This window comes from Pistacia vera, unplaced genomic scaffold, assembly GCF_008641045.1.
Source record: "Pistacia vera cultivar Batoury unplaced genomic scaffold, PisVer_v2 Contig46, whole genome shotgun sequence".
Lineage (NCBI taxonomy): Eukaryota > Viridiplantae > Streptophyta > Magnoliopsida > Sapindales > Anacardiaceae > Pistacia > Pistacia vera.
This window is the reverse complement of record NW_022196290.1, coordinates 131297-154076: the sequence shown is the minus strand read 5'-3', so window position 1 is coordinate 154076 and position 22780 is coordinate 131297. Positions and strand designations below refer to the sequence as shown.

General features: G+C 40.4%; 8 protein-coding genes across 8 annotated transcripts; 7 read left to right on the top strand and 1 right to left on the bottom strand.

The window, feature by feature from the left end:
* Positions 1 to 2960: 2960 nt before the first annotated feature.
* LOC116144965 (UDP-glucose iridoid glucosyltransferase-like) lies at positions 2961 to 4445 on the top strand. Its single transcript, XM_031430413.1, is given in 3 exon segments — positions 2961 to 3375; positions 3525 to 3587; positions 3590 to 4445. Coding segments are annotated over 3 exon segments (1275 nt in total). The 5' UTR covers positions 2961 to 2966; the 3' UTR covers positions 4393 to 4445.
* A 435-nt stretch (positions 4446 to 4880) lies between these two features.
* On the top strand, positions 4881 to 5316 carry LOC116144970 (class I heat shock protein-like). Its single transcript, XM_031430422.1, is given in 2 exon segments — positions 4881 to 4927; positions 4929 to 5316. Coding segments are annotated over 2 exon segments (435 nt in total).
* A 2176-nt stretch (positions 5317 to 7492) lies between these two features.
* Positions 7493 to 12860, top strand: LOC116145032 (UDP-glucose iridoid glucosyltransferase-like). The gene is made up of 3 exons (XM_031430484.1): positions 7493 to 7939; positions 8141 to 8380; positions 12205 to 12860. Exons 1-3 carry the CDS (start codon positions 7531 to 7533, stop codon positions 12858 to 12860), a joined length of 1305 nt encoding a protein of 434 aa, XP_031286344.1. The 5' UTR covers positions 7493 to 7530.
* Positions 12861 to 13344: 484 nt separating this feature from the next.
* LOC116144963 (18.1 kDa class I heat shock protein-like) lies at positions 13345 to 13833 on the top strand. The gene has a single exon (XM_031430411.1). It carries the CDS (start codon positions 13345 to 13347, stop codon positions 13813 to 13815), a length of 471 nt encoding a protein of 156 aa, XP_031286271.1. The 3' UTR covers positions 13816 to 13833.
* Positions 13834 to 14712: 879 nt separating this feature from the next.
* LOC116145112 (UDP-glycosyltransferase 76E2-like) lies at positions 14713 to 16235 on the top strand. The gene is made up of 2 exons (XM_031430554.1): positions 14713 to 15211; positions 15361 to 16235. The coding sequence occupies exons 1-2, from the start codon at positions 14731 to 14733 to the stop codon at positions 16233 to 16235; spliced, it is 1356 nt and encodes a 451-aa protein (XP_031286414.1). The 5' UTR covers positions 14713 to 14730.
* Positions 16236 to 16664: 429 nt separating this feature from the next.
* On the top strand, positions 16665 to 17195 carry LOC116145088 (17.3 kDa class I heat shock protein-like). Its single transcript, XM_031430532.1, has one exon. The coding sequence runs from the start codon at positions 16725 to 16727 to the stop codon at positions 17193 to 17195; it is 471 nt and encodes a 156-aa protein (XP_031286392.1). The 5' UTR covers positions 16665 to 16724.
* A 2052-nt stretch (positions 17196 to 19247) lies between these two features.
* Positions 19248 to 20911, top strand: LOC116145031 (UDP-glucose iridoid glucosyltransferase-like). The gene is made up of 2 exons (XM_031430483.1): positions 19248 to 19805; positions 20007 to 20911. The coding sequence occupies exons 1-2, from the start codon at positions 19325 to 19327 to the stop codon at positions 20909 to 20911; spliced, it is 1386 nt and encodes a 461-aa protein (XP_031286343.1). The 5' UTR covers positions 19248 to 19324.
* Positions 20912 to 21127: 216 nt separating this feature from the next.
* Positions 21128 to 21875, bottom strand: LOC116145089 (18.1 kDa class I heat shock protein-like). The gene has a single exon (XM_031430533.1). It carries the CDS (start codon positions 21805 to 21807, stop codon positions 21343 to 21345), a length of 465 nt encoding a protein of 154 aa, XP_031286393.1. The 5' UTR covers positions 21808 to 21875; the 3' UTR covers positions 21128 to 21342.
* Between the last annotated feature and the right edge of the window lie 905 nt (positions 21876 to 22780).

Sequence of the window (22780 nt, the reverse complement as noted above, 5' to 3'; positions counted from 1 at the left end):
ATGCTTTTCTTCACGGCGATCTTCAGGAAGAGGTATATATGGAGCAACCTCCTGGGTTTGTTGCTCAGGGGGAGTATGGGAAAGTATGTTATCTTCGCAAATCTCTGTATGGTTTAAAACAGAGTCCTCGTGCTTGGTTTGGAAAGTTTAGTCAGGCTGTTGAGAGATTTGGTATGCTGAAATGTAAAACTGACCATTCTGTTTTCTACAAACGGTCTGAAACTGGCATCATTCTTCTAGTTGTGTATGTGGATGATATTGTTATTACTGGGAGTGACAGTGTGGGCATCACATCTCTTAAGTCTTTTCTCCATACCCAGTTCCACACAAAAGACTTAGGGATATTGAAGTATTTCTTAGGGGTTGAAGTTACAAGGAGCAAAAGAGGTATATACCTCTCTCAGAGGAAATATGTGCTCGACTTATTAACTGAGACAGGGAAATTGGGGGCAAAGCCATGTAGTGTTCCGATGGTTCCTAATGTGCAGCTTACGAAGGATGGTGAACTATTTGGAGATCCTGAGAAATATAGAAGATTGGTTGGGAAGTTGAACTATCTTACGGTGACTCGTCCAGATATTGCATATTCAGTAAGTGTTGTCAGTCAGTTTATGGCCTCCCCAACAGTTCATCATTGGGCGGCTTTGGAGCAGATCTTGTGTTATTTGAAAAGAGCCCCTGGACGCGGTATATTATATACCAATCATAGTCACTCTCACATTGAATGTTTCTCAGATGCAGATTGGGCAGGTTCCAAGGTAGATAGAAGATCCACATCAGGCTATTGTGTCTTTGTCGGAGGAAATTTAATATCATGGAAGAGCAAGAAGCAGAATGTTGTGTCACGATCAAGTGCAGAGTCGGAATATAGGGCTATGGCACAAGCTGTTTGTGAAATAATGTGGATATATCAGTTCCTGACTGAAATAGGCCTTGAAACTTCAGTACCAGCGAAATTATGGTGTGATAACCAAGCGGCTCTTCATATTGCATCTAATCCAGTGTTCCATGAACGAACAAAACACATTGAGATCAATTGTCATTTCGTCCGTGAGAAACTACAGCAAGGTCTAATTTCCACTGGGTATGTGAAGACTGGAGAACAATTGGGAGATATCTTCACAAAGGCTCTAACTGGGATTCGAGTTGATTATCTTTGTAACAAGCTGGGTATAATTAATATCTATACTCCAGCTTGAGGGGGAGTGTTATAGATGTATATGACTTCCTAGATTATAGGGATCACATTAAAATCCTTGGTTATAGGGATCACTTCTATCCTAATTTAGATTGATAACAAGTGTATATAAATATGTATTCTTTTAAGCTATGAATAAGAAGAGTGAATATTCATTACGTTTATTTACAGGGATCAAAAGGTGAAAACAAGGTACATCAGCCATGTATGGAGAAATGAGTTTGAGTTGGAGAATGATTTGGAAAGAGGGAAGATAGAGAGAGCGATTAAAAGACTGATGGTTGAAAAAGAAGGGGAGGAGATGAGGCAGAAGGCAGCAGAACTGAAATAAAAAACTGAAGTTAGTATCAAGAAAGGTGGATCTTCTTATAATTCCTTGAATGAATTAGTAGAGCTTATAACGTCAGTTTAATGCCAATTGCCATCAGAAGATTCAGAACTAGCGTCTTCAGCATCTTAGACCCATGGATGATTTCTGCTCCTGTTAGTATCAAGAAAGGCTTATCTTCCAGGCTTGAAGAAAGAGGAAGTGAAGGTGGAGATTGAAGACAACAAGGTGCTTCAAATAAGTGGACAGAGGGAAATAGAGAAGGAAGACAAGAACGACACATGGCACCGTGTGGAATGTAGCAGTGGCAAGTTCTCGAGGAGGTTCAGGTTGCCGGAGAATGCAAAGATGGATCAAATTAAGGCTTCAATGGAGAATGGAGTTCTTACAGTCACTGTTCCTAAAGTGGAGATGAAGAAGCCTAATATGAAGGCTATTGAGATTTCCGGTTAAAAGGTTAAAGAAAAATAGAGTCATGCCACTCTCCCACGATAAACAAATTTGATCTGAGAGTATGTAACATGTGTTTTGTTTCAATGGTTTAGAGGTGCGATTGTTGGCTCTTTTAATGTAATATGAATCTACGCTTGGTCTATTTGGTGTTTTAGTCTTGCAAAATTCCTGTACTTGCATTAAGTTCGGATCTTTTGCTAATTTCTGCTGCCCAATCTGCTATTAACAAAGCAGAATGTTAATGCGTTTAGCCATCAAAATATGACAAAAATCTAAATATGGTAGCTGATTTTTATTGGAGATTAGTTGATGGGTAAGAAAAGTATGGCATAGAGGGTGAGACATGTTTGAGCTATTGGAAACAATGCCAACTTCTGAGCGCAATGTGGCTTCTATTAAGAGTCATTGAGTCAAGTAGGCATAGGCCTATCCCTTATTAATACTTGCTATTTATGAGGCCTTTGGATACAAATTATGTATCAGTACTCGGTATTGCCATCTAGATCCATGATTTTTCACTCCAAGCCGCAGCTAAGTGTAGAGTTATATAAACTATTATAATTATGTGTCCTATGGGGAGTATTCTGCTTGAAAATTTATAAAGAAGCCTGGAAGACATGATCATAGGCAAAAACAGAAGAAAATCCTAAAACCTGCCGTCCAAGAAAAAGCTGTATTGTCCTTTGCTTCTGTCAGTATTTAAGTCAAAGGGTTAAAATAAAGAAGAGGCCTAAATTATGTCTTTGGGATTATCTATGGATACATCTATCCGACAAAATTTATTTGGTTGACATATAGTTTACCTGAGGTAATGCTTGTGTAGTAGTTATCGACTTGTTTAAGGCTAAATTTCTATTGCTCCAGAAAGAAGAATTTCAACTACTAGCAGAGAAAAATCTCCCAGAAAGAAGAGGGATGGAAAAACAGGGGTGTAGATACCGAAAACTGGTGCTAGTTCCCTGTCCATTCCAAGGACACATAAATCCGATGCTTCAGCTAGGCACCATCCTTCACTCCAGAGGTTTCTCCATCACAGTTGCTCATGCCCAATTCAATTCTCCTCAAACTTCCAATCATCCTGATTTTGTCTTCCTATCATTGCCGGATAGCACATCATCCAAACCTGTAATGCCTCTTGATTTTTTAGCCTTCATGTCAAATCTTAACTTAAACTGCAGGGCTCCATTTCAGGAATTTTTGAGTCAGATGATAGAGAAACAGGACCAGCATGACCAACTCCCCTGCATCATTTATGATGGGTTCATGTCCTTTGCTCAAGCAGTGGCTTGCCATCTGAAGCTGCCAAATATCATCTTACAAACTGGTAGTGTTGCCAGTGTGCTGACGTACTTTGCATATCCTCGGCTCCAAGAGGAAGGTTACACTACTCCACAAGGTATAAGAACTCAGTATCTTCTTCACTGAGGATGTGCTAATAATAACTGTAACGATTATTGCTTAATTTAATGAAGTAGTTTTATCATGTGAAGGGGTAGTAGTATTTCAAATCTATAATCGTACCACTACTGCCTATGTTTGATGCAGATTCCAGTTCAACAGAGTTAGTGCCCGGGCTTCATCCCCTCAGATTCAAGGATTTACCAGCAACGATAATTTAGATGGCATTTGGCAAGTTATAGCTATACTGAGCAATATTGGGGCATCGTCAGCCATCATTTGGAATACCATGGATTGCCTTGAACAATCATTATTAGCACAATATCAACAGCAATGCCAAGTTCCAAACTTCTCAATAGGTCCCATGCACAAAATTGCTTCGGCTTCCTCTAGTGGCTTACTGGAAGAGGACAGCAGCTGCATCTCATGGCTTAACAAGCAAAGACACAACTCAGTTATATACATAAGTTTCGGAAGCATAGCATCCGTGGATGCCAAAGAGCTAACAGAAATGGCTTGGGGCCTAGCCAACAGCGAGCAACCTTTCCTGTGGGTGCTTAGGCCTGATCCTGATAATGGAGCAGAACCTACTGATAGGCTTCCTGATGACTTTAAAGAGACTGTTGGAGAAAGAGGCTGCATTGTGAGATGGGCTCCACAGCAAGAAGTGTTGGCACATAGTGCTGTGGGAGGGTTTTGGAGCCACTGTGGTTGGAATTCAACACTTGAAAGCATAAGTGAAGGGGTTCCAATGATTTGTAGACCAGCTTTTGGGGATCAAAAAATAAACACGAGGTACATCAGTCAGGTATGGAGAAATGGGTTTGAATTGGAGAATGATTTGGAAAGAGGAGTAAAAGAGAGAGCTATAAAAAGGCTGATGGTGGAAAAAGATGGAGATGAGATGAGGCAGAGGGCAGCAGAACTCAAAGAAAAAACTGAAGTTAGCATCAAGAAAGGTGGATCTTCTTATAATTCCTTGAATGAATTATTAGAGTTTATAATGTCAGTTTAATGCCATTGATGGTTTCTCTCATACGTAGGCATATGAGCCCTATGCTCCCAAGAATGGCCAGAAATCTCATTGTTCAGTTCTGTTGTAACTTTTTGTAACATTTCTGTATGGATGTTGGATACAAATAAGATCTCAATCAAAAACATGATTATGGCTTGTACTTGATAAATTTATTGAAGCTAATCTGAGGTAATGGTATTTGAAATTTAATTCATTTTGTTATGCTATATTGCTATGCGTATCTAAACAGCTTAAAGCCCATAAAAGAGTAGACACCTTCTAGCAAAGCCTCAAAGGTTCTGGAATTTACCCAATAGTTCGTTAACTGAACAGCCCAAAACACCGAGAAGGTGCTAGATTTCTCCCCTGCATCTTATCCCACCTGTGCTACCAAGAAACAAGCAGCAAACTTTCTCAGCATCCAATCAACCTTCAGTTCCAAATTCTGATATCAAACCCCTACTTCAAACTCACGTTCCTTAGTAAAAATGTCGCTGATTCCCAGTTTCTTTGGTAACTCACGAAGCAGCATCTTTCCCATCATCCGTATCGTCACTCTCCTCTCAACTCTCTCAAGAAACTTCAGCTTTTGTTAACACCCGTGTGGACTGGAAGGAAACCCCAAAAGCTCACGAGTTCAAGGGCGATCTTCCAGGGCTCAAGAAAGAGGAAGCGAAGGTGGAGATTGAAGACGACAGGGTGCTTCAAATAAGTGCAGAGAGGAACATAGAGAAGGAAGACAAGAACGACACATGGCACCGTGTGGAACGTAGCAGTGGCAAGTTCTCGAGGAGGTTCAGGTTGCCGGAGAATGTGAAGATGGATCAGATTAAGGCTTCCATGGAGAATGGAGTTCTCACTGTTACTGTTCCTAAACTGGATGTTAAGAAACCTGATATTAAGGCTATTGAAATTTCAGGCTAATTAATTAATGATATGGGGTTGTATTTGCAAGCATGAATACGTGATAAGAGGTGATATTTACCATTTGGAAACCAGCTGTTAAGGGAAATTTCACGTTGGCTTCCGCGTGGGACCTTATACGTGTGAAAGGAACTGAACCTCTAGGCATGGTCTGGATTTGGCATCACCTGCTTCCGAAGAAAATCTGTGTGTGTATGTGGAAAGCGAGGTTTAATGGGCTAGCGCTAGACTCTCGGGTGCAACTGCTTGGAATCCCGTTGGCATCTCGGTGTAATTGATGTACTCATGGCCACAAAGAAAGCTTAAGTCATGTGCTTTGTAATGGGAGTATTGCTGTAGAGGTATGGAAGACGGCAGCCATCTCGCTGGGTATTAACCATGTCCATGGTCTTTCTTGGTGGTCGACTGTAATGCAGTGGTTTAATGCTGCAAGGAAGTCGAGTCACAGAGGGGTCCTTCTCGATCTCATACCGTCTATCATTACCTGGCGTCTCTGGAGGCGTCGTTGCAAAGCTCGCAAGGAGAACTCAGCTGAATCAGCGGAAAATGTCTGGTTGGCAGTGAAAGTATAGATACGTAAAATCTCCTCTCTTATGGTGAAACATTGGCCGATATCTGCTAGGGATGAGGTTATTCTTCGGGATCTTGAAGTGCCTTATGTGGAGAGAGCACGAACTACTCCGAAACTGGTTTATTGGAGGAAACCGGATGAAGGGTGGATTAAACTGAATGTTGATGCCTGTTGCCAGGGCAACCCAGGCAACTGTGGGGGAAGAGGTGTCATTCGAGATGTGCAAGGCAATTTAAAATGGGCTTTCTCTTCTTCTTTCGGGCATGGCACTAATAATGAAGCTGAATTGAGAGCGTTACTAATTGGTGTTTCACTGTGTAAAGAGTTGGGTTTTAATCAGTTAAATATTGAGAGTGACTCCACTTTGATTGTCTCTTGGTTGAGTAGTCGAAAGTGCACGGCTTGGTACTTATGGGACTATTGGGATGAGCTTTTGATTCTGTTAAGAGACGTTCATTTCACCATAACTCATCAATTACGCGAAAGGAAAAGCGCAGCAGATTTCCTGGCTAGATGGGGAAAGGAGGGTAATAATAATACCTTCCTGGATTTTATTTCTTTACCTAGGAAGTTAAAAGACATTCTTCAATTGGACAAGGCGGGTTTGTCTCAGTTGAGACGGTAAACTTGAATTTGTGGGTTTTGGTTCAAGATGGTTTGTTTTCCTTATTATTTTGGTTGTTAGGATTGTTTTAGAATTTCTGTTAATCCCAGGTTTTTTCCAGTTTGTTCCACAGTTTTCCTTAGCCACAAGTAAGGCCTTGTAATAAAAATTGGGAGGAAGGCACTCAACAGGTGACTTCGTCTTTTTCTTTAAAAAAAACAAAAAATATATATTTATATATATATACACAATGTAATGGCTTTATATCATTATAAATAAATAAAATTTTCTTAATGTTATTGTGTCAAAAAAATTCTCCCATTTTTATTTTGAAAACCTGGATTCTATAGATATACTATCAGTATATCATAGTGATTGCATTTTGGCATTTGGGTTTCTAGTTTTTTTTAGGTTCATTGTTATTTTGTTTATATGTTTACAAGAAATTTTGTTTTCAAGAGAGATAATTGCTTTATAACTATTGAGAAAATAAAATTCTCGATCCCTAATTTGGGGTGAGAGGACCTTATTTATAGTGTTGCATGAGTAACCTTACTCTTGTAGTAACTTTCTTATTGCATAACAACATGGACTTAATAGTAAATAAGTCCTTTTATAAGATATTACACGACCTTAAAGATAACTCAACTGTTAATCTACCGTTAAGAAGCAACCCGAGCCACCCTTTTTTTGGTATAACACATGGCCCAAACACTTGCCTGAGAAGGGAGGGCGAAACATCTGTCTTCAAATCTTTGCAAGTCTAGAAGTTATGCTTTAATTGCAATTGACTATAAATTGTTTGGTCGGACCTTTTGTAGTCTATGCAGGATAATATTAAACAAAATGACTGTACTTTGACAAGCATTATGCTTTTAACGGAGAAATTTCAATGGATAGTAGGTGAATGTTGATTTATTTAAGACTTTATCATTTCCACTGGTAGATGGATTATTCAGAGAGAGACATGGAAGAGCAAGGACAGAGAGATCCGCAGATTGTTTTGGTTCCATGTCCATTCCAAGGCCACATAAATCCTATGCTTAATCTGGGCTCCATCCTCCACTCCAAGGGCTTCTCCATCACAATTGCTCACACCCAATTTAATAGTCCTAAACCATCTGATAATCCTGATTTTGTCTTTTTACCCATTTCAGATGGCTTATCCTATTCCGATCTCTCCTCCAAAGGGATTGTAGATTTCATCTCATGTCTTAATATCAACTGCAAAGAGCCGCTCCTGGAATCATTGACTCCGATGATAGATGAAAAACAGCAACTTAAAGAGCTCCCCTGTATCATATATGATGAATACATGTACTTTGCCGAACAAGTGGCTCATCTTCTAAAGCTTCCAAGTGTTATCCTGTCCACGGGCAGTGCTGCCAATTTGTTAACATACTATGCTTTTCCTCGTCTGCAAAAGGACGGTTTCATTCCCTTTCAAGGTATGGTTGCTCAACTTCTTTTACTTGCGCTTTTACGTCTTGGTGATCAAAGCCATCTATAGTATCAACTGTAATCAAGAAGGTCTTGGGCTGTTATTTAATTGTATATAGATGTTTGCTTTATCAGAGAAAGAAATTTAGTTATGTAACTAGTAACCTTGTTTAAAACTGTTTATCAAATAATGATATCCGGTGATGCAGACGATATGGCACTGGACATGGTCCCTGAGCTTCATCCCTTCAGATTCAAGGATCTTCCTTTCAGATTCAAGGATCTTCCTGGAGCGAGTTCTGAAAATCTAGATGCCTTATCGAAGCTTATAGCAAGTGCACGCGACACAAGATCCTCGTCTGCCATGATTTTGAATTCCATGGAATTCCTCGAACAATCATCACTGATTCAGCTCAAGCAGCAATGCCGCATACCACTATTCTCAATAGGCCCTTTGCACAAAACTGCTCCAGCTCCCTCCAGCAGCTTAGTGAAAGAGGAAGCAAGCTGCATGGCATGGCTTGACAAGCAAGCTCTTAACTCAGTTATATATGTAAGTTTGGGAAGCATAGTGTCCATGGACGAGAAAGAGCTAACAGAAATGGCTTGGGACCTAGCCAACAGCAAGCAACCTTTCTTGTGGGTGCTTAAGCGTGGACCTCCCGGTTCGTTTCATGTATCAGAGTCTACTGATTCGTTGCCTAATGGTTTCAAAGAAACCATTGGAAACAGAGGCTACATAGTTAACTGGGCACCGCAAAACGAGGTGTTGGATTTATTTGGTTGACATATAGTTTACCTGAGGTAATGCTTGTGTAGAGTTATCGACTTGTTTAAGGCTAAATTTCTATTGCCAGAAAGAAGAATTTCAACTACTAGCAGAGAAAAATCTCCCAGAAAGAAGAGGGTGGGAAAAACAGGGGTGTAGATACCGAAAACTGGTGCTAGTTCCTGTCCATTCCAAGGACACATAAATCCGATGCTTCAGTAGGCACCATCCTCACTCCAGAGGTTTCTCCATCAACAGTTGCTCATGCCCAATTCAATTCTCCCAAACTTCCAACATTCGATTTTGTCTTCTATCATTGCGGATAGACATCATCCAAACCTGTAATGCCTCTGATTTTTTAGCCTTCATGTCAAATCTTAACTTAAACTGCAGGGCTCCATTTCAGGAATTTTGAGTCAGATGATAGAGAAACAGGACCAGCATGACCAACTCCCCTGCATATATATGGGTTCATGTCCTTTGCTCAAGCAGTGTGCTTGCCATCTGAAGCTGCCAAATATCATCTTACAAACTGGTAGTGTTGCCAGTGTGCTGACGTACTTTGCATATCTCGGCTCCAAGAGGAAGGTTACACTACTCCACAAGGTATAAGAACTCAGTATCTTCTTCACTGAGGATGTGCTAATAATAACTGTAACGATTAGTGCTTAATTTAATGAAGTAGTTTATCATGTGAAGGGGTAGTAGTATTTCAAATCTATAATCGTACCCCTACTGCCATGTTTGATGCAGATTTCAGTTCAACAGAGTTAGTGCCAGGGCTTCATCCCCTCAGATTCAAGGATTTACCAGCAACCAATTTCGATAATTTAGATGGCATTTGGCAAGTTATAGCTATACTGAGCAATATTGGGGCATCGTCAGCCATCATTTGGAATACCATGGATTGCCTTGAACAATCATTATTAGCACATATCAACAGCAATGCCAAGTTCCAAACTTCTCAATAGGTCCCATGCACAAAATGCTTCGCTTCCTCTAGTAGTTACTGGAAGAGGACAGCAGCTGCATCCCATGGCTTAACAAGCAAAGACAACTCAGTTATATACATAAGTTTCGGAAGCATAGCATCCGTGGATGCCAAAGAGCTAACAGAAATGGCTTGGGCTAGCCAACAGCAAGCAACCTTTCCTGTGGGTGCTTAGGCCTGATCCTGATAATGGAGCAGAACCTACTGATAGGCTTCCTGATGACTTTAAAGAGATTGTGGAGAAGAGGCTGCATTGTGAGATGGGCTCCACAACAAGAAGTGTTGGCACATAGTGCTCTGGGAGGGTTTTGGAGCACTGTGGTTGGAATCAACACTTGAAAGCATAAGTGAAGGGGTTCCAATGATTTGTAGACCAGCTTTTGGGGATCAAAAAATAAACACGAGGTACATCAGTCAGGTATGGAGAAATGGATTTGAATTGGAGAATGATTCGGAAAGGGGTAATAGAGAGAGCTATAAAAAGGCTGATGGTGGAAAAAGATGGAGATGAGATGAGGCAGAGGCTGCAGAACTCAAAGAAAAAACTGAAGTTAGCATCAAGAAAGGTGGATCTTCTATAATTCCTTGAATGAATTATTAGAGTTTATAAGTCAGTTTTATGCCATTGTGGTTTCTCTCATAAGTAGGCATATGAACCCCATGCTCCCAAGAATGGCCAGAAATTCATTGTTCAGTTCTGTTGTAACTTTTTGAACATTTCTGTATGGAGTTGGATAGAAATAAGATCTCGATCAAAAACATGATTATGGCTTGTACTTGTTAAATTTATTGAAGTAATCTGAGGTAATGGTTATTGAAATTAATTCATTTGTTATGCTATATTGCTATGCGTATCTAAACAGCTTAAAGCCCATAAAAGAGTGACACCTTCTAGCAAAGCCTCAAAGGTTTCGAATTTACCCAATAGTTCGTTAACTGCAAGCCCAAAACACCGAGAAGGTGCTAGATTTCTCCCCTGCATTTATCACCTGTGCTACCAAGAAACAAGCAGCAAACTTTCTCAGCATCCAATCAACCTTCAGTTCCCAATTCTGATATCAAACCCTACTTCAAACTCACGTTCCTTAGAAAAATGTCGTGATTCCCAGTTTCTTGGTAACTCACGAAGCAGCATCTTTCCCATCATCCGTATCGTCACTCCCTCTCAACTCTCTCAAGAAAACTTCAGTTTGTTAACACCCGTGTGGACTGGAAGGAAACCCCAAAAGCTCACGGTTCAAGGCGATCTTCCAGGGCTCAAGAAAGAGGAAGCGAAGGTGGAGATGAGACGACAGGGTGCTTCAAATAAGTGCAGAGAGGAACATAGAGAAGGAAGACAAGAACGACACATGGCACCGTGTGGAACGTAGCAGTGGCAAGTTCGAGGAGGTTCAGGTTGCCGGAGATGTGAGATGGATCAGATTAAGGTTCCATGGAGAATGGAGTTCTCACTGTTATGTTCCTAAACTGGAGTGTAGAAACCTGATATTAAGGCTATTGAAATTTCGGCTAATTAATTAATGATATGGGGTTGTATTTGCAAGCATGAATACGTGATAAGAGGTGATATTTACCATTTGGAAACCAGCGTTAAGGGAAATTTCACGTTGGCTCCGCGTGGGACCTTATACGTGTGAAAGGAACTGAACCTCTAGGCATGGTCTGGATTTGGCATCACCTGCTTCCGAAGAAAATCTGTTGTGTATGTGGAAAGCGAGGTTTAATGGGCTAGCGCTAGACTCTCGGGTGCAACTGCTTGGAATCCGTTGGCACTCGGTGTAATTGATGTACTCATGGCCACAAAGAAAGCTTAAGTCATGTGCTTTGTAATGGGAGTATTGCTGTAGAGGGATGGAAGACGGCAGCCATCTCGCTGGGTATTAACCATGTCCATGGTCTTTCTTGTGGTCGACTGTAATGCAGTGGTTATGCTGCAAGGAGTCGAGTCACAGAGGGGTCCTTCTCGATCTCATACGTCTATCATTACCTGGGGTCTCTGGAGGCGTCGTGCAAAGCTCGCAAGGAGAACTCAGCTGAATAGCGGAAAATGTTGGTTGGCAGTGAAAGTATAGATACGTAAAATCTCCTCTCTTATGGTGAAACATTGGCCGATATCTGCTAGGGATGAGGTTATTCTTGGGATCTTGAAGTGCCTTATGTGGAGAGAGCCAGACTACTCGAAACTGGTTTATTGGAGGAAACCGGATGAAGGGTGGATTAAACTGAATGTTGATGCCTGTTGCCAGGGCAACCAGGCAACTGTGGGGGAAGAGGTGTCATTCGAGATGTGCAAGGCAATTTAAAATGGGCTTTCTTCCCTTTCGGGCATGGCACTAATAATGAAGCTGAATTGAGAGCGTTACTAATTGGTGTTTCACTGTGTAAGAGTGGGTTTTAATCAGTTAAATATTGAGAGTGGACTCCACTTATCGTTTGGAATAGTATGGACTGCCTTGAACAATCATCATTAGCACAATATCAACAACAATTCCGAGTTCCAAACTTGTCAATAGGTCCTATGCACAAAATTGCTTCGGCGTCCTCTAGTAGCTTACTGGAAGAGGACAGCAGTTGCATCTCATGGCTTAACAAGCAAGGTCACAACTCAGTTATATATGTAAGTTTTGGAAGCATAGCATCCGTGGATGCCAAAGAACTAACAGAAATGGCTTGGGGCATAGCCAACAGCAAGCAACCTTTCCTGTGGGTGATTAGGCCAGATCCTGATAATGGAGCAGAACCTACTGATTGGTTGCCTGATGAATTTAAAGTGACTCTGGGAGAAAGAGGCTACATAGTGAAATGGGCACCACAACAAGAAGTATTGGCACATACTGCTGTGGGAGGATTTTGGAGCCATTGTGGTTGGAATTCAACCATTGAAAGTATAAGTGAAGGGGTTCCAATGATTTGTAGGCCATGTTTTGGGGATCAAAAGGTGAACACAAGGTACATCAGCCATGTATGGAGAAATGGGTTTGAGTTGGAGAATGATTTGGAAAGAGGGAAGATAGAGAGAGCGATAAAGAGACTGATGGTGGAAAAAGAAGGGGAGGAGATGAGGCAGAAGGCAGTAGAATTGAAAGAAAAAACCGAAGTTAGTATCAAGAAAGGTGGATCTTCTTATAATTCCTTGAATGAATTAGTGGAGCTTATAACGTCAGTTTAATACAAATTGGCATCAGAAGATTCAGAACTAGTGTCTTCAGCATCTAAGACCCATGAATGACCAGAAATCTTACTGTTCCTGTTATTCTTTTCATATATTTATTAATATAAATTTGAGTTAATACCCGTATGCTATGTGATGTTTTCAGGTTCTCCATTTATTATTTACTTTGATAGATTTTATTTTAAATAGAAAAAATCTATAAATGAAATTATATTAATAAGACCATAGCCGATAAAAAGTGTCGATTCCTTCTAGAAAAGCTTGAAGCTTCTGGAATTTACCCAAAAAGTTCGTCAACTGAAAAGTCCAAAGCAACGAGAAAGTACTAGAGATTTCTGCCTTTCTTCTTATAAATACCCAACTTATCCCACCCTGTAATCATCAAGATACAGGCAGCAGCAAACTTTCTCTGCATCCAAACAACTATCAGTTCAAAATTCTTATCTCAGCCACTTCCTTCAACTTAAATTCCTGCATAAAAATGTCGCTGATTCCTAGCTTCTTCGGTAATTCTCGAAGCAGCATTTTCGATCCCTCTTGGGATCCATTCAAGGACTTTCCTTTCTCTTCATCTTTATCGTCAGTCTCCTCTCATTTCCCTCAAGAAACCTCTGCATTTGTCAACACGCGTGTCGACTGGAAGGAAACCCCAGAAGCCCATGTATTCAAGGCTGATCTTCCAGGCTTGAAGAAAGAGGAAGTGAAGTTGGAGATTGAAGACGACAGGGTGCTTCAAATAAGTGGACAGAGGGAAATAGAGAAGGAAGACAAGAACGACACATGGCACCGTGTGGAACGTAGCAGTGGCAAGTTCTCGAGGAGGTTCAGGTTGCCGGAGAATGCAAAGATGGATCAAATTAAGGCTTCAATGGAGAATGGAGTTCTTACAGTCACTGTTCCTAAAGTGGAGATGAAGAAGCCTAATATGAAGGCTATTGAGATTTCCGGTTAAAAGGTTAAAGAAAAATAGAGTCATGCCACTCTCCCACGATAAACAAATTTGATCTGAGAGTATGTAACATGTGTTTTGTTTCAATGGTTTAGAGGTGCGATTGTTGGCTCTTTTAATGTAATATGAATCTACGCTTGGTCTATTTTGTGTTTTAGTCTTGCAAAATTCCTGTACTTGCATTAAGTTCAGATCTTTTGCTAATTTCTGCTGCCCAATCTGCTATTAACAAAGCAGAATGTTAATGCGTTTAGCCATCAAAATATGACAAAAATCTAAATATGGTAGCTGATTTTTATTGGAGATTAGTTGATGGGTAAGAAAAGTATGGCATAGAGGGTGAGACATGTTTGAGCTATTGGAAACAATGCCAACTTCTGAGCGCAATGTGGCTTCTATTAAGAGTCATTGAGTCAAGTAGGCATAGGCCTATCCCTTATTAATACTTGCTATTTATGAGGCCTTTGGATACAAATTATGTATCAGTACTCGGCATTGCCATCTAGATCCATGATTTTTCACTCCAAGCCGCAGCTAAGTGTAGAGTTATATAAACTATTATAATTATGTGTCCTATGGGGAGTATTCTGCTTGAAAATTTATAAAGAAGCCTGGAAGACATGATCATAGGCAAAAACAGAAGAAAATCCTAAAACCTGCCGTCCAAGAAAAAGCTGTATTGTCCTTTGCTTCTGTCAGTATTTAGGTCAAAGGGTTAAAATAAAGAAGAGGCCTAAATTATGTCTTTGGGGTTAACTATGGATACATCTATCCGACAAAATTTATTTGATTGACATTTAGTTTACCTGAGGTAATGTTTGTGTAGGAGTTATCGACTTGTTTAAGGCTAAATTTCTGTTGCTCCAGAAAGAAGAATTTCAACTAATAGCAGAGAAAAATCTCCCAGAAAGAAGAGGGATGGAAAAACAGGGGTGTAGATACCGAAAACTGGTGCTAGTTCCATGTCCATTCCAAGGACACATAAATCCGATGCTTCAGCTAGGCACCATCCTTCACTCCAGAGGTTTCTCCATCACAGTTGCTCATGCCCAATTCAATTCTCCTCAAACTTCCAATCATCCTGATTTTGTCTTCCTATCATTGCCGGATAGCACATCATCCAAACCTGTAATGCCTCTTGATTTTTTAGCCTTCATGTCAAATCTTAACTTAAACTGCAGGGCTCCATTTCAGGAATTTTTGAGTCAGATGATAGAGAAACAGGACCAGCATGACCAACTCCCCTGCATCATTTACGATGGGTTCATGTCCTTTGCTCAAGCAGTGGCTTGCCATCTGAAGCTGCCAAATATCATCTTACAAACTGGTAGTGTTGCCAGTGTGCTGACGTACTTTGCATATCCTCGGCTCCAAGAGGAAGGTTACACTACTCCACAAGGTATAAGAACTCAGTATCTTCTTCACTGAGGATGTGCTAATAATAACTGTAACGATTAGTGCTTAATTTAATGAAGTAGTTTTATCATGTGAAGGGGTAGTAGTATTTCAAATCTATAATCGTACCCCTACTGCCTATGTTTGATGCAGATTCCAGTTCAACAGAGTTAGTGCCAGGGCTTCATCCCCTCAGATTCAAGGATTTACCAGCAACCAATTTCGATAATTTAGATGGCATTTGGCAAGTTATAGCTATACTGAGCAATATTGGGGCATCGTCAGCCATCATTTGGAATACCATGGATTGCCTTGAACAATCATTATTAGCACAATATCAACAGCAATGCCAAGTTCCAAACTTCTCAATAGGTCCCATGCACAAAATTGCTTCAGCTTCCTCTAGTAGCTTACTGGAAGAGGACAGCAGCTGCATCCCATGGCTTAACAAGCAAAGACACAACTCAGTTATATACATAAGTTTCGGAAGCATAGCATCCGTGGATGCCAAAGAGCTAACAGAAATGGCTTGGGGCCTAGCCAACAGCAAGCAACCTTTCCTGTGGGTGCTTAGGCCTGATCCTGATAATGGAGCAGAACCTACTGATAGGCTTCCTGATGACTTTAAAGAGATTGTTGGAGAAAGAGGCTGCATTGTGAGATGGGCTCCACAACAAGAAGTGTTGGCACATAGTGCTCTGGGAGGGTTTTGGAGCCACTGTGGTTGGAATTCAACACTTGAAAGCATAAGTGAAGGGGTTCCAATGATTTGTAGACCAGCTTTTGGGGATCAAAAAATAAACACGAGGTACATCAGTCAGGTATGGAGAAATGGATTTGAATTGGAGAATGATTCGGAAAGAGGAGTAATAGAGAGAGCTATAAAAAGGCTGATGGTGGAAAAAGATGGAGATGAGATGAGGCAGAGGGCTGCAGAACTCAAAGAAAAAACTGAAGTTAGCATCAAGAAAGGTGGATCTTCTTATAATTCCTTGAATGAATTATTAGAGTTTATAATGTCAGTTTAATGCCATTGATGGTTTCTCTCATACGTAGGCATATGAACCCCATGCTCCCAAGAATGGCCAGAAATCTCATTGTTCAGTTCTGTTGTAACTTTTTGTAACATTTCTGTATGGATGTTGGATACAAATAAGATCTCAATCAAAAACATGATTATGGCTTGTACTTGTTAAATTTATTGAAGCTAATCTGAGGTAATGGTATTTGAAATTTAATTCATTTTGTTATGCTATATTGCTATGCGTATCTAAACAGCTTAAAGCCCCATAAAAGAGTAGACACCTTCTAGCAAAGCCTCAAAGGTTCTGGAATTTACCCAATAGTTCGTTAACTGAACAGCCCAAAACACCGAGAAGGTGCTAGATTTCTCCCCTGCATCTTATCCCACCTGTGCTACCAAGAAACAAGCAGCAAACTTTCTCAGCATCCAATCAACCTTCAGTTCCAAATTCTGATATCAAACCCCTACTTCAAACTCACGTTCCTTAGTAAAAATGTCGCTGATTCCCAGTTTCTTTGGTAACTCACGAAGCAGCATCTTTGATCCTTCTTGGGACCCATTCAACGACTTTCCTTTCCCATCATCTGTATCGTCACTCTCCTCTCAACTCCCTCAAGAAACTTCAGCTTTTGTTAACACCCGTGTGGACTGGAAGGAAACCCCGGAAGCTCACGAGTTCAAGGCCGATCTTCCAGGGCTCAAGAAAGAGGAAGTGAAGGTGGAGAATGAAGACGACAGGGTGCTTCAAATAAGTGCAGAGAGGAACATAGAGAAGGAAGACAAGAACGACACATGGCACCGTGTGGAACGTAGCAGTGGCAAGTTCTCGAGGAGGTTCAGGTTGCCGGAGAATGTGAAGATGGATCAGATTAAGGCTTCCATGGAGAATGGAGTTCTCACTGTTACTGTTCCTAAACTGGATGTTAAGAAACCTGATATTAAGGCTATTGAAATTTCAGGCTAATTAATTAATGATATGGGGTTGTATTTGCAAGCATGAATACGTGATAAGAGGTGATATTTACCATTTGGAAACCAGCTATTAAGGGAAATTTCACGTTGGCTTCCGCGTGGGACCTTATACGTGTAAAAGGAACTGAACATCTAGGCATGGTCTGGATTTGGCATCACCTGCTTCCGAAGAAAATCTCTGTGTGTATGTGGAAAGCCAGGTTTAATGGGCTAGCGCTGGACTCTCGGGTGCCACTGCTTGGAATCTCGTTGGCATCTCGGTGTAATTGATGTACTCATGACCACACAGAAAGCTTAAGTCATGTGCTTTGTAATGGGAGTATTGTTACAGAGGTATGGAAGACGGCAGCCATCTCGCTGGGTATTAACCATGTCCATGGTCTTTCTTGGTGGTCGACTGTAATGCAGTGGTTTAATGCTGCAAGGAAGTCGAGTCACAGAGGGGTCCTTCTCGGTCTCATACCGTCTATCATTACCTGGCGTCTCTGGAGGCGTCATTGCAAAGCTCGCATGGAGAACTCAGCTGAATCAGCGAAAAATGTCTGGTTGGCAGTGAAAGTATGGATACGTAAAATCTCCTCTCTTATGGTGAAACATTGGCCGATATCTCCTAGGGATGAGGTTATTCTTCAGGATCTTGAAGTGCCTTATGTGGAGAGAGCACGAACTACTTCGAAACTGGTTTATTGAAGGAAACCGGCTGAAGGGTGGATTAAACTGAATGTTGATGGCTGTTGTCGGGGCAACCCAAGCAACTGTGGGGGAAGAGGTGTCATTCGAGATGTGCAAGGCAATTTAAAAGGGGCTTTCTCTTTTTCTTTCAGGCATGGCACTAATAATGAAGCTGAATTGAGAGCGTTACTAACTGGTGTTTCACTGTGTAAAGAGTTGGGTTTTAATCAATTAAATATTGAGAGTGACTCCACTTTGGTTGTCTCTTGGTTGAGTAGTCGAAAGAGCACGGCTTGGTACTTATGGGACTATTGGGATGAGCTTTTGATTCTGTTAAGAGACGTTCATTTCACCATAACTCATCAATTACGCGAAGGGAAAAGCGAAGCAGATTTCCTGGCTAGATGGGGAGAGGAGGGTAATAATAATACCTTCCTGGATTTTATTTCTTTACCTAGGAAGTTAAAAGGCATTCTTCGATTGGACAAGGCGGGTTTGCCTCAGTTGAGACGGTAAACTTGAATTTGTGGGTTTTGGTTCAGGATGGTTTGTTTTCCGTATTATTTTGGTTGTTAGGATTGTTTTAGAATTTATGTTAATCCCAGGTTTTTTCCAGTTTGTTCCACGGTTTTCCTCAGCCACAAGTGAGGCCTTCTAATAAAAATTGGGAGGAAGGCACTCAACAGGTGACTTCGTCTTTTTCTTTAAAATATATATATATATATATATACAATGTAATGGCTTTATATCATTATAAATAAATAAAATTTTCTTAATGTTATTGTGTCAAAAAAATTCTCCCATTTTTATTTTGAAAACCTGGATTCTATAGATATACAACCAGTAAATCATAGTGATTGCATTTTGGCATTTGGGTTTCTAGTTTTCTTTAGGCTCATTGTTATTTTGTTTATATGTTTACAAGAGATTTTGTTTTCAAGAGAGATAATTACTTTATAACTATTGAGAAAATAAAATTCTCGATCCCTAATTTGGGGTGAGAGGACCTTATTTATAGTGTTGCATGAGTAACCTTACTCTTGTAGTAACTTTCTTAATGCATAACAACACGGACTTAATAGTAAATAAGTCCTTTTATAAGATATTACACGACCTTAAAGATAACTCAACTGTTAATCTACTGTTAAGAAGCAACCCGAGCCACCCTTTTTTTGGTATAACACATGGCCCAAACACTTGCCTGAGAAGGGAGGGCGAAACATCTGTCTTCAAATCTTTGCAAGTCTAGAAGTTATGCTTTAATTGCAATTGACTATAAATTGTTTGGTCGGACCTTTTGTAGTCTATGCAGGATAATATTAAACAAAATGACTGTACTTTGACAAGCATTATGCTTTTAACGGAGAAATTTCAATGGATAGTAGGTGAATGTTGATTTATTTAAGACTTTATCATTTCCACTGGTAGACGGATTATTCAGAGAGAGACATGGAAGAGCAAGGACAGAGAGATCCGCAGATTGTTTTGGTTCCATGTCCATTCCAAGGCCACATAAATCCTATGCTTAATCTGGGCTCCATCCTCCACTCCAAGGGCTTCTCCATCACAATTGCTCACACCCAATTTAATAGTCCTAAACCATCTGATAATCCTGATTTTGTCTTTTTACCCATTTCAGATGGCTTATCCTATTCCGATCTCTCCTCCAAAGGGATTGTAGATTTCATCTCATGTCTTAATATCAACTGCAAAGAGCCGCTCCTGGAATCATTGACTCCGATGATAGATGAAAAACAGCAACTTAAAGAGCTCCCCTGTATCATATATGATGAATACATGTACTTTGCCGAACAAGTGGCTCATCTTCTAAAGCTTCCAAGTGTTATCCTGTCCACGGGCAGTGCTGCCAATTTGTTAACATACTATGCTTTTCCTCGTCTGCAAAAGGACGGTTTCATTCCCTTTCAAGGTATGGTTGCTCAACTTCTTTTACTTGCGCTTTTACGTCTTGGTGATCAAAGCCATCTATAGTATCAACTGTAATCAAGAAGGTCTTGGGCTGTTATTTAATTGTATATAGATGTTTGCTTTATCAGAAAAAGAAATTTAGTTATGTAACTAGTAACCTTGTTTAAAACTGTTTATCAAATAATGATATCCGGTGATGCAGACGATATGGCACTGGACATGGTCCCTGAGCTTCATCCCTTCAGATTCAAGGATCTTCCTTTCAGATTCAAGGATCTTCCTGGAGCGAGTTCTGAAAATCTAGATGCCTTATCGAAGCTTATAGCAAGTGCACGCGACACAAGATCCTCGTCTGCCATGATTTTGAATTCCATGGAATACCTTGAACAATCATCACTGATTCAGCTCAAGCAGCAATGCCGCATACCACTATTCTCAATAGGCCCTTTGCACAAAACTGCTCCAGCTCCCTCCAGCAGCTTAGTGAAAGAGGAAGCAAGCTGCATGGCATGGCTTGACAAGCAAGCTCTTAACTCAGTTATATATGTAAGTTTGGGAAGCATGGTGTCCATGGACGAGAAAGAGCTAACAGAAATGGCTTGGGGCCTAGCCCACAGCAAGCAACCTTTCTTGTGGGTGCTTAAGCGTGGACCTCCCGGTTCATTTCATGGATCAGAGTCTACTGATTCGTTGCCTAATGGTTTCAAAGAAACCATTGGAAACAGAGGCTACATAGTTAACTGGGCACCGCAAAACGAGGTGTTGGCACACCGCGCTGTGGGAGGGTTTTGCAGTCATTGTGGTTGGAATTCAACGCTTGAAAGTATAAGTGACGGAGTCCCAATGATTTGTAGACCATCTTTTGGGGATCAAAGGGTAAACACGAGGTACATTTGCCATGTATGGCGAGTTGGCTTTGAGTTGGAAAATGATTTGAGTAGAGAGGAAATAGAAGGAGCCATAAAAAGGCTGATGACCGGAAAAGAAGGAGAAGAACTGAGACAGAGGGCAATAGATATGAAAGTAAAAGTTGAATCTTGTATTAAAAAAGGGGGATCTTCTTATAATTCCTTAAACGAATTGGTCGACGGGTTGTTCTCCTCTTGAACACAACTCCAAAAGTCCAGAAGAAAAACTGGCCAGAGCATTGAATTTCATCTTAGATTTTCTGTTCAACGTAATTTGAGTTGTCTTTCATGGCTGTATGTATCCTCACTTTTCTTTAAACGCACTGGATTTTTAATCCCTTCTTTTCTGTGACTTTCTTAACATCAACCAGCCAAAGGTTAAAGAGGAGATGAAACTCAAGAAAGTTTTAATCACAGGACAAAAACAAACATCACATTGCCATTAACAATACACTTCGGACAAATACAAGCATTACATTGCTATTAACAGTACACTTCTGCATTACGTCGAACACATCAGACACATTATTCATACACAATGCTCGATTACAGCAACAAACCCAAACACATTAACACAATAACACTCTATCGCAGGAGAGAGGCACTTACATTAAGAACCCATTTTTAATTTCAGCCAGAAATATCGATGGCCTTGACATTAGTTTTCTTCATCTCAACTTTAGGAACAGTAACAGTAAGAACTCCATTCTCCATGGAAGCTTTAATCTGATCCATCTTCACATTCTCCGGCAACCTAAACCTCCTCGAGAACTGGCCACTGCTACGTTCCACACGGTGCCATGTGTCGTTCTTGTCTTCCTTCTCTATTTTCCTCTGCCCACAGATTTGAAGCACCTTGTCGTCTTCAACCTCCACCTTCACTTCCTCCTTCTTCAGCCCTGGAAGATCAGCCTTGAACACGTGAGCTTCTGGAGTTTCCTTCCAGTCAACACGTGTGTTGACAAAAGCAGAGGTTTCCCGAGGGAATTGAGAGGTAAGTGAAGAGGAAAAAGAAGGGAAAGGGAAGTCTTTGAAAGGATCCCAAACATCAAGAGAGAATGGATCGAAAATGTTTCCTCTAGGAATCAGAGACATTTTTGAGCTGAGAATTCAGAATCACGGAAAGCTCTTTAGTAAAGTTCTACTCGTGTTGGTAGTAGAGGATGGAGTGGGTACTTATAGTGGGTGGCAAGGGTATTCTAGTACTTTCGTGATTCTTGGATAATATACTGGATTAGGCTTCAGTTCAGGAAGAATGTAGAATGTTCTGGAAGTTGATCAGATTTTCGTTTCTTGGGCCTCTACAAGAGATTTTAGCCCCACGGGCCTTGTTAAAGGGCTTTTTTGTAAAATAAATTTTCAGCTGGGTTAAAAAAAACAACTTTAGAACGACCTACCGTTTCAATGACAATTTCCCATCTAAGGTTTGGCATAACAAATTTTTCCACCCAAAATGTTTGAAAAAAAACAATTTCCCACCCATCATTAAGATCCGTTAGTGAGATCTGTTACCTAATAGGGATAAAGGTACAAAAAGACTATAATACCCTTTACTATTTGACTTTATAATTTTTAATGAGACTGAATAATTTTTCCCACCCAAATTTTATTAAAAGTATATTTCACCCCTAGCTCAGTTTATATTAGTTTTAAGGTTTTAATTAAAAGTAAAGTTAGTTATTAAAATAAAAAAATTATAATAAATTTTTTTTTAAAATATTTGAAAATTAAAAAAAGATAGAATGGTCGATCGATTCGCCGGCCACAGTTGATGACAACACAATCGGTGCTATTGGGTAGGTCGGTGGACGATCGATCTAATGGCACAAACAAGGAAACCACTAGTGAAAACTATTCCTTGAAAAACATTGGAGACTATTTTGTGAAATACTCTTTGACGTCGTTCTTGAAGGAGCTTTTGGCAACATCGTCGACACCTTGGGTAGATCGCTAGTGTAACTGTGAGTCTTCAAGCGAAGTTGTTTTGCTAGAAAAGATTGACTAATATTTTTTCATCCTTTTCTGACGAAACGACTTCACTAAGGGGCTCCTCATTTACACACCGATC

Bases quoted from the DNA above. Each gene is read 5' to 3' on its own strand.
- LOC116145032 (XM_031430484.1), top strand. From the start codon at position 7,531: ATGCTTAATCTGGGCTCCATCCTCCACTCCAAGGGCTTCTCCATCACA. The intron at 7,940-8,140 runs GTATGGTTGCTC...CCGGTGATGCAG, and splicing joins CGGTTTCATTCCCTTTCAAG to ACGATATGGCACTGGACATG. The intron at 8,381-12,204 runs GCCCTTTGCACA...ACTTGTCAATAG, and splicing joins CATACCACTATTCTCAATAG to GTCCTATGCACAAAATTGCT.
- LOC116144963 (XM_031430411.1), top strand. From the start codon at position 13,345: ATGTCGCTGATTCCTAGCTTCTTCGGTAATTCTCGAAGCAGCATTTTC.
- LOC116145112 (XM_031430554.1), top strand. From the start codon at position 14,731: ATGGAAAAACAGGGGTGTAGATACCGAAAACTGGTGCTAGTTCCATGT. The intron at 15,212-15,360 runs GTATAAGAACTC...TGTTTGATGCAG, and splicing joins AGGTTACACTACTCCACAAG to ATTCCAGTTCAACAGAGTTA.
- LOC116145088 (XM_031430532.1), top strand. From the start codon at position 16,725: ATGTCGCTGATTCCCAGTTTCTTTGGTAACTCACGAAGCAGCATCTTT.
- LOC116145031 (XM_031430483.1), top strand. From the start codon at position 19,325: ATGGAAGAGCAAGGACAGAGAGATCCGCAGATTGTTTTGGTTCCATGT. The intron at 19,806-20,006 runs GTATGGTTGCTC...CCGGTGATGCAG, and splicing joins CGGTTTCATTCCCTTTCAAG to ACGATATGGCACTGGACATG.
- LOC116145089 (XM_031430533.1), bottom strand. From the start codon at position 21,807: ATGTCTCTGATTCCTAGAGGAAACATTTTCGATCCATTCTCTCTTGAT.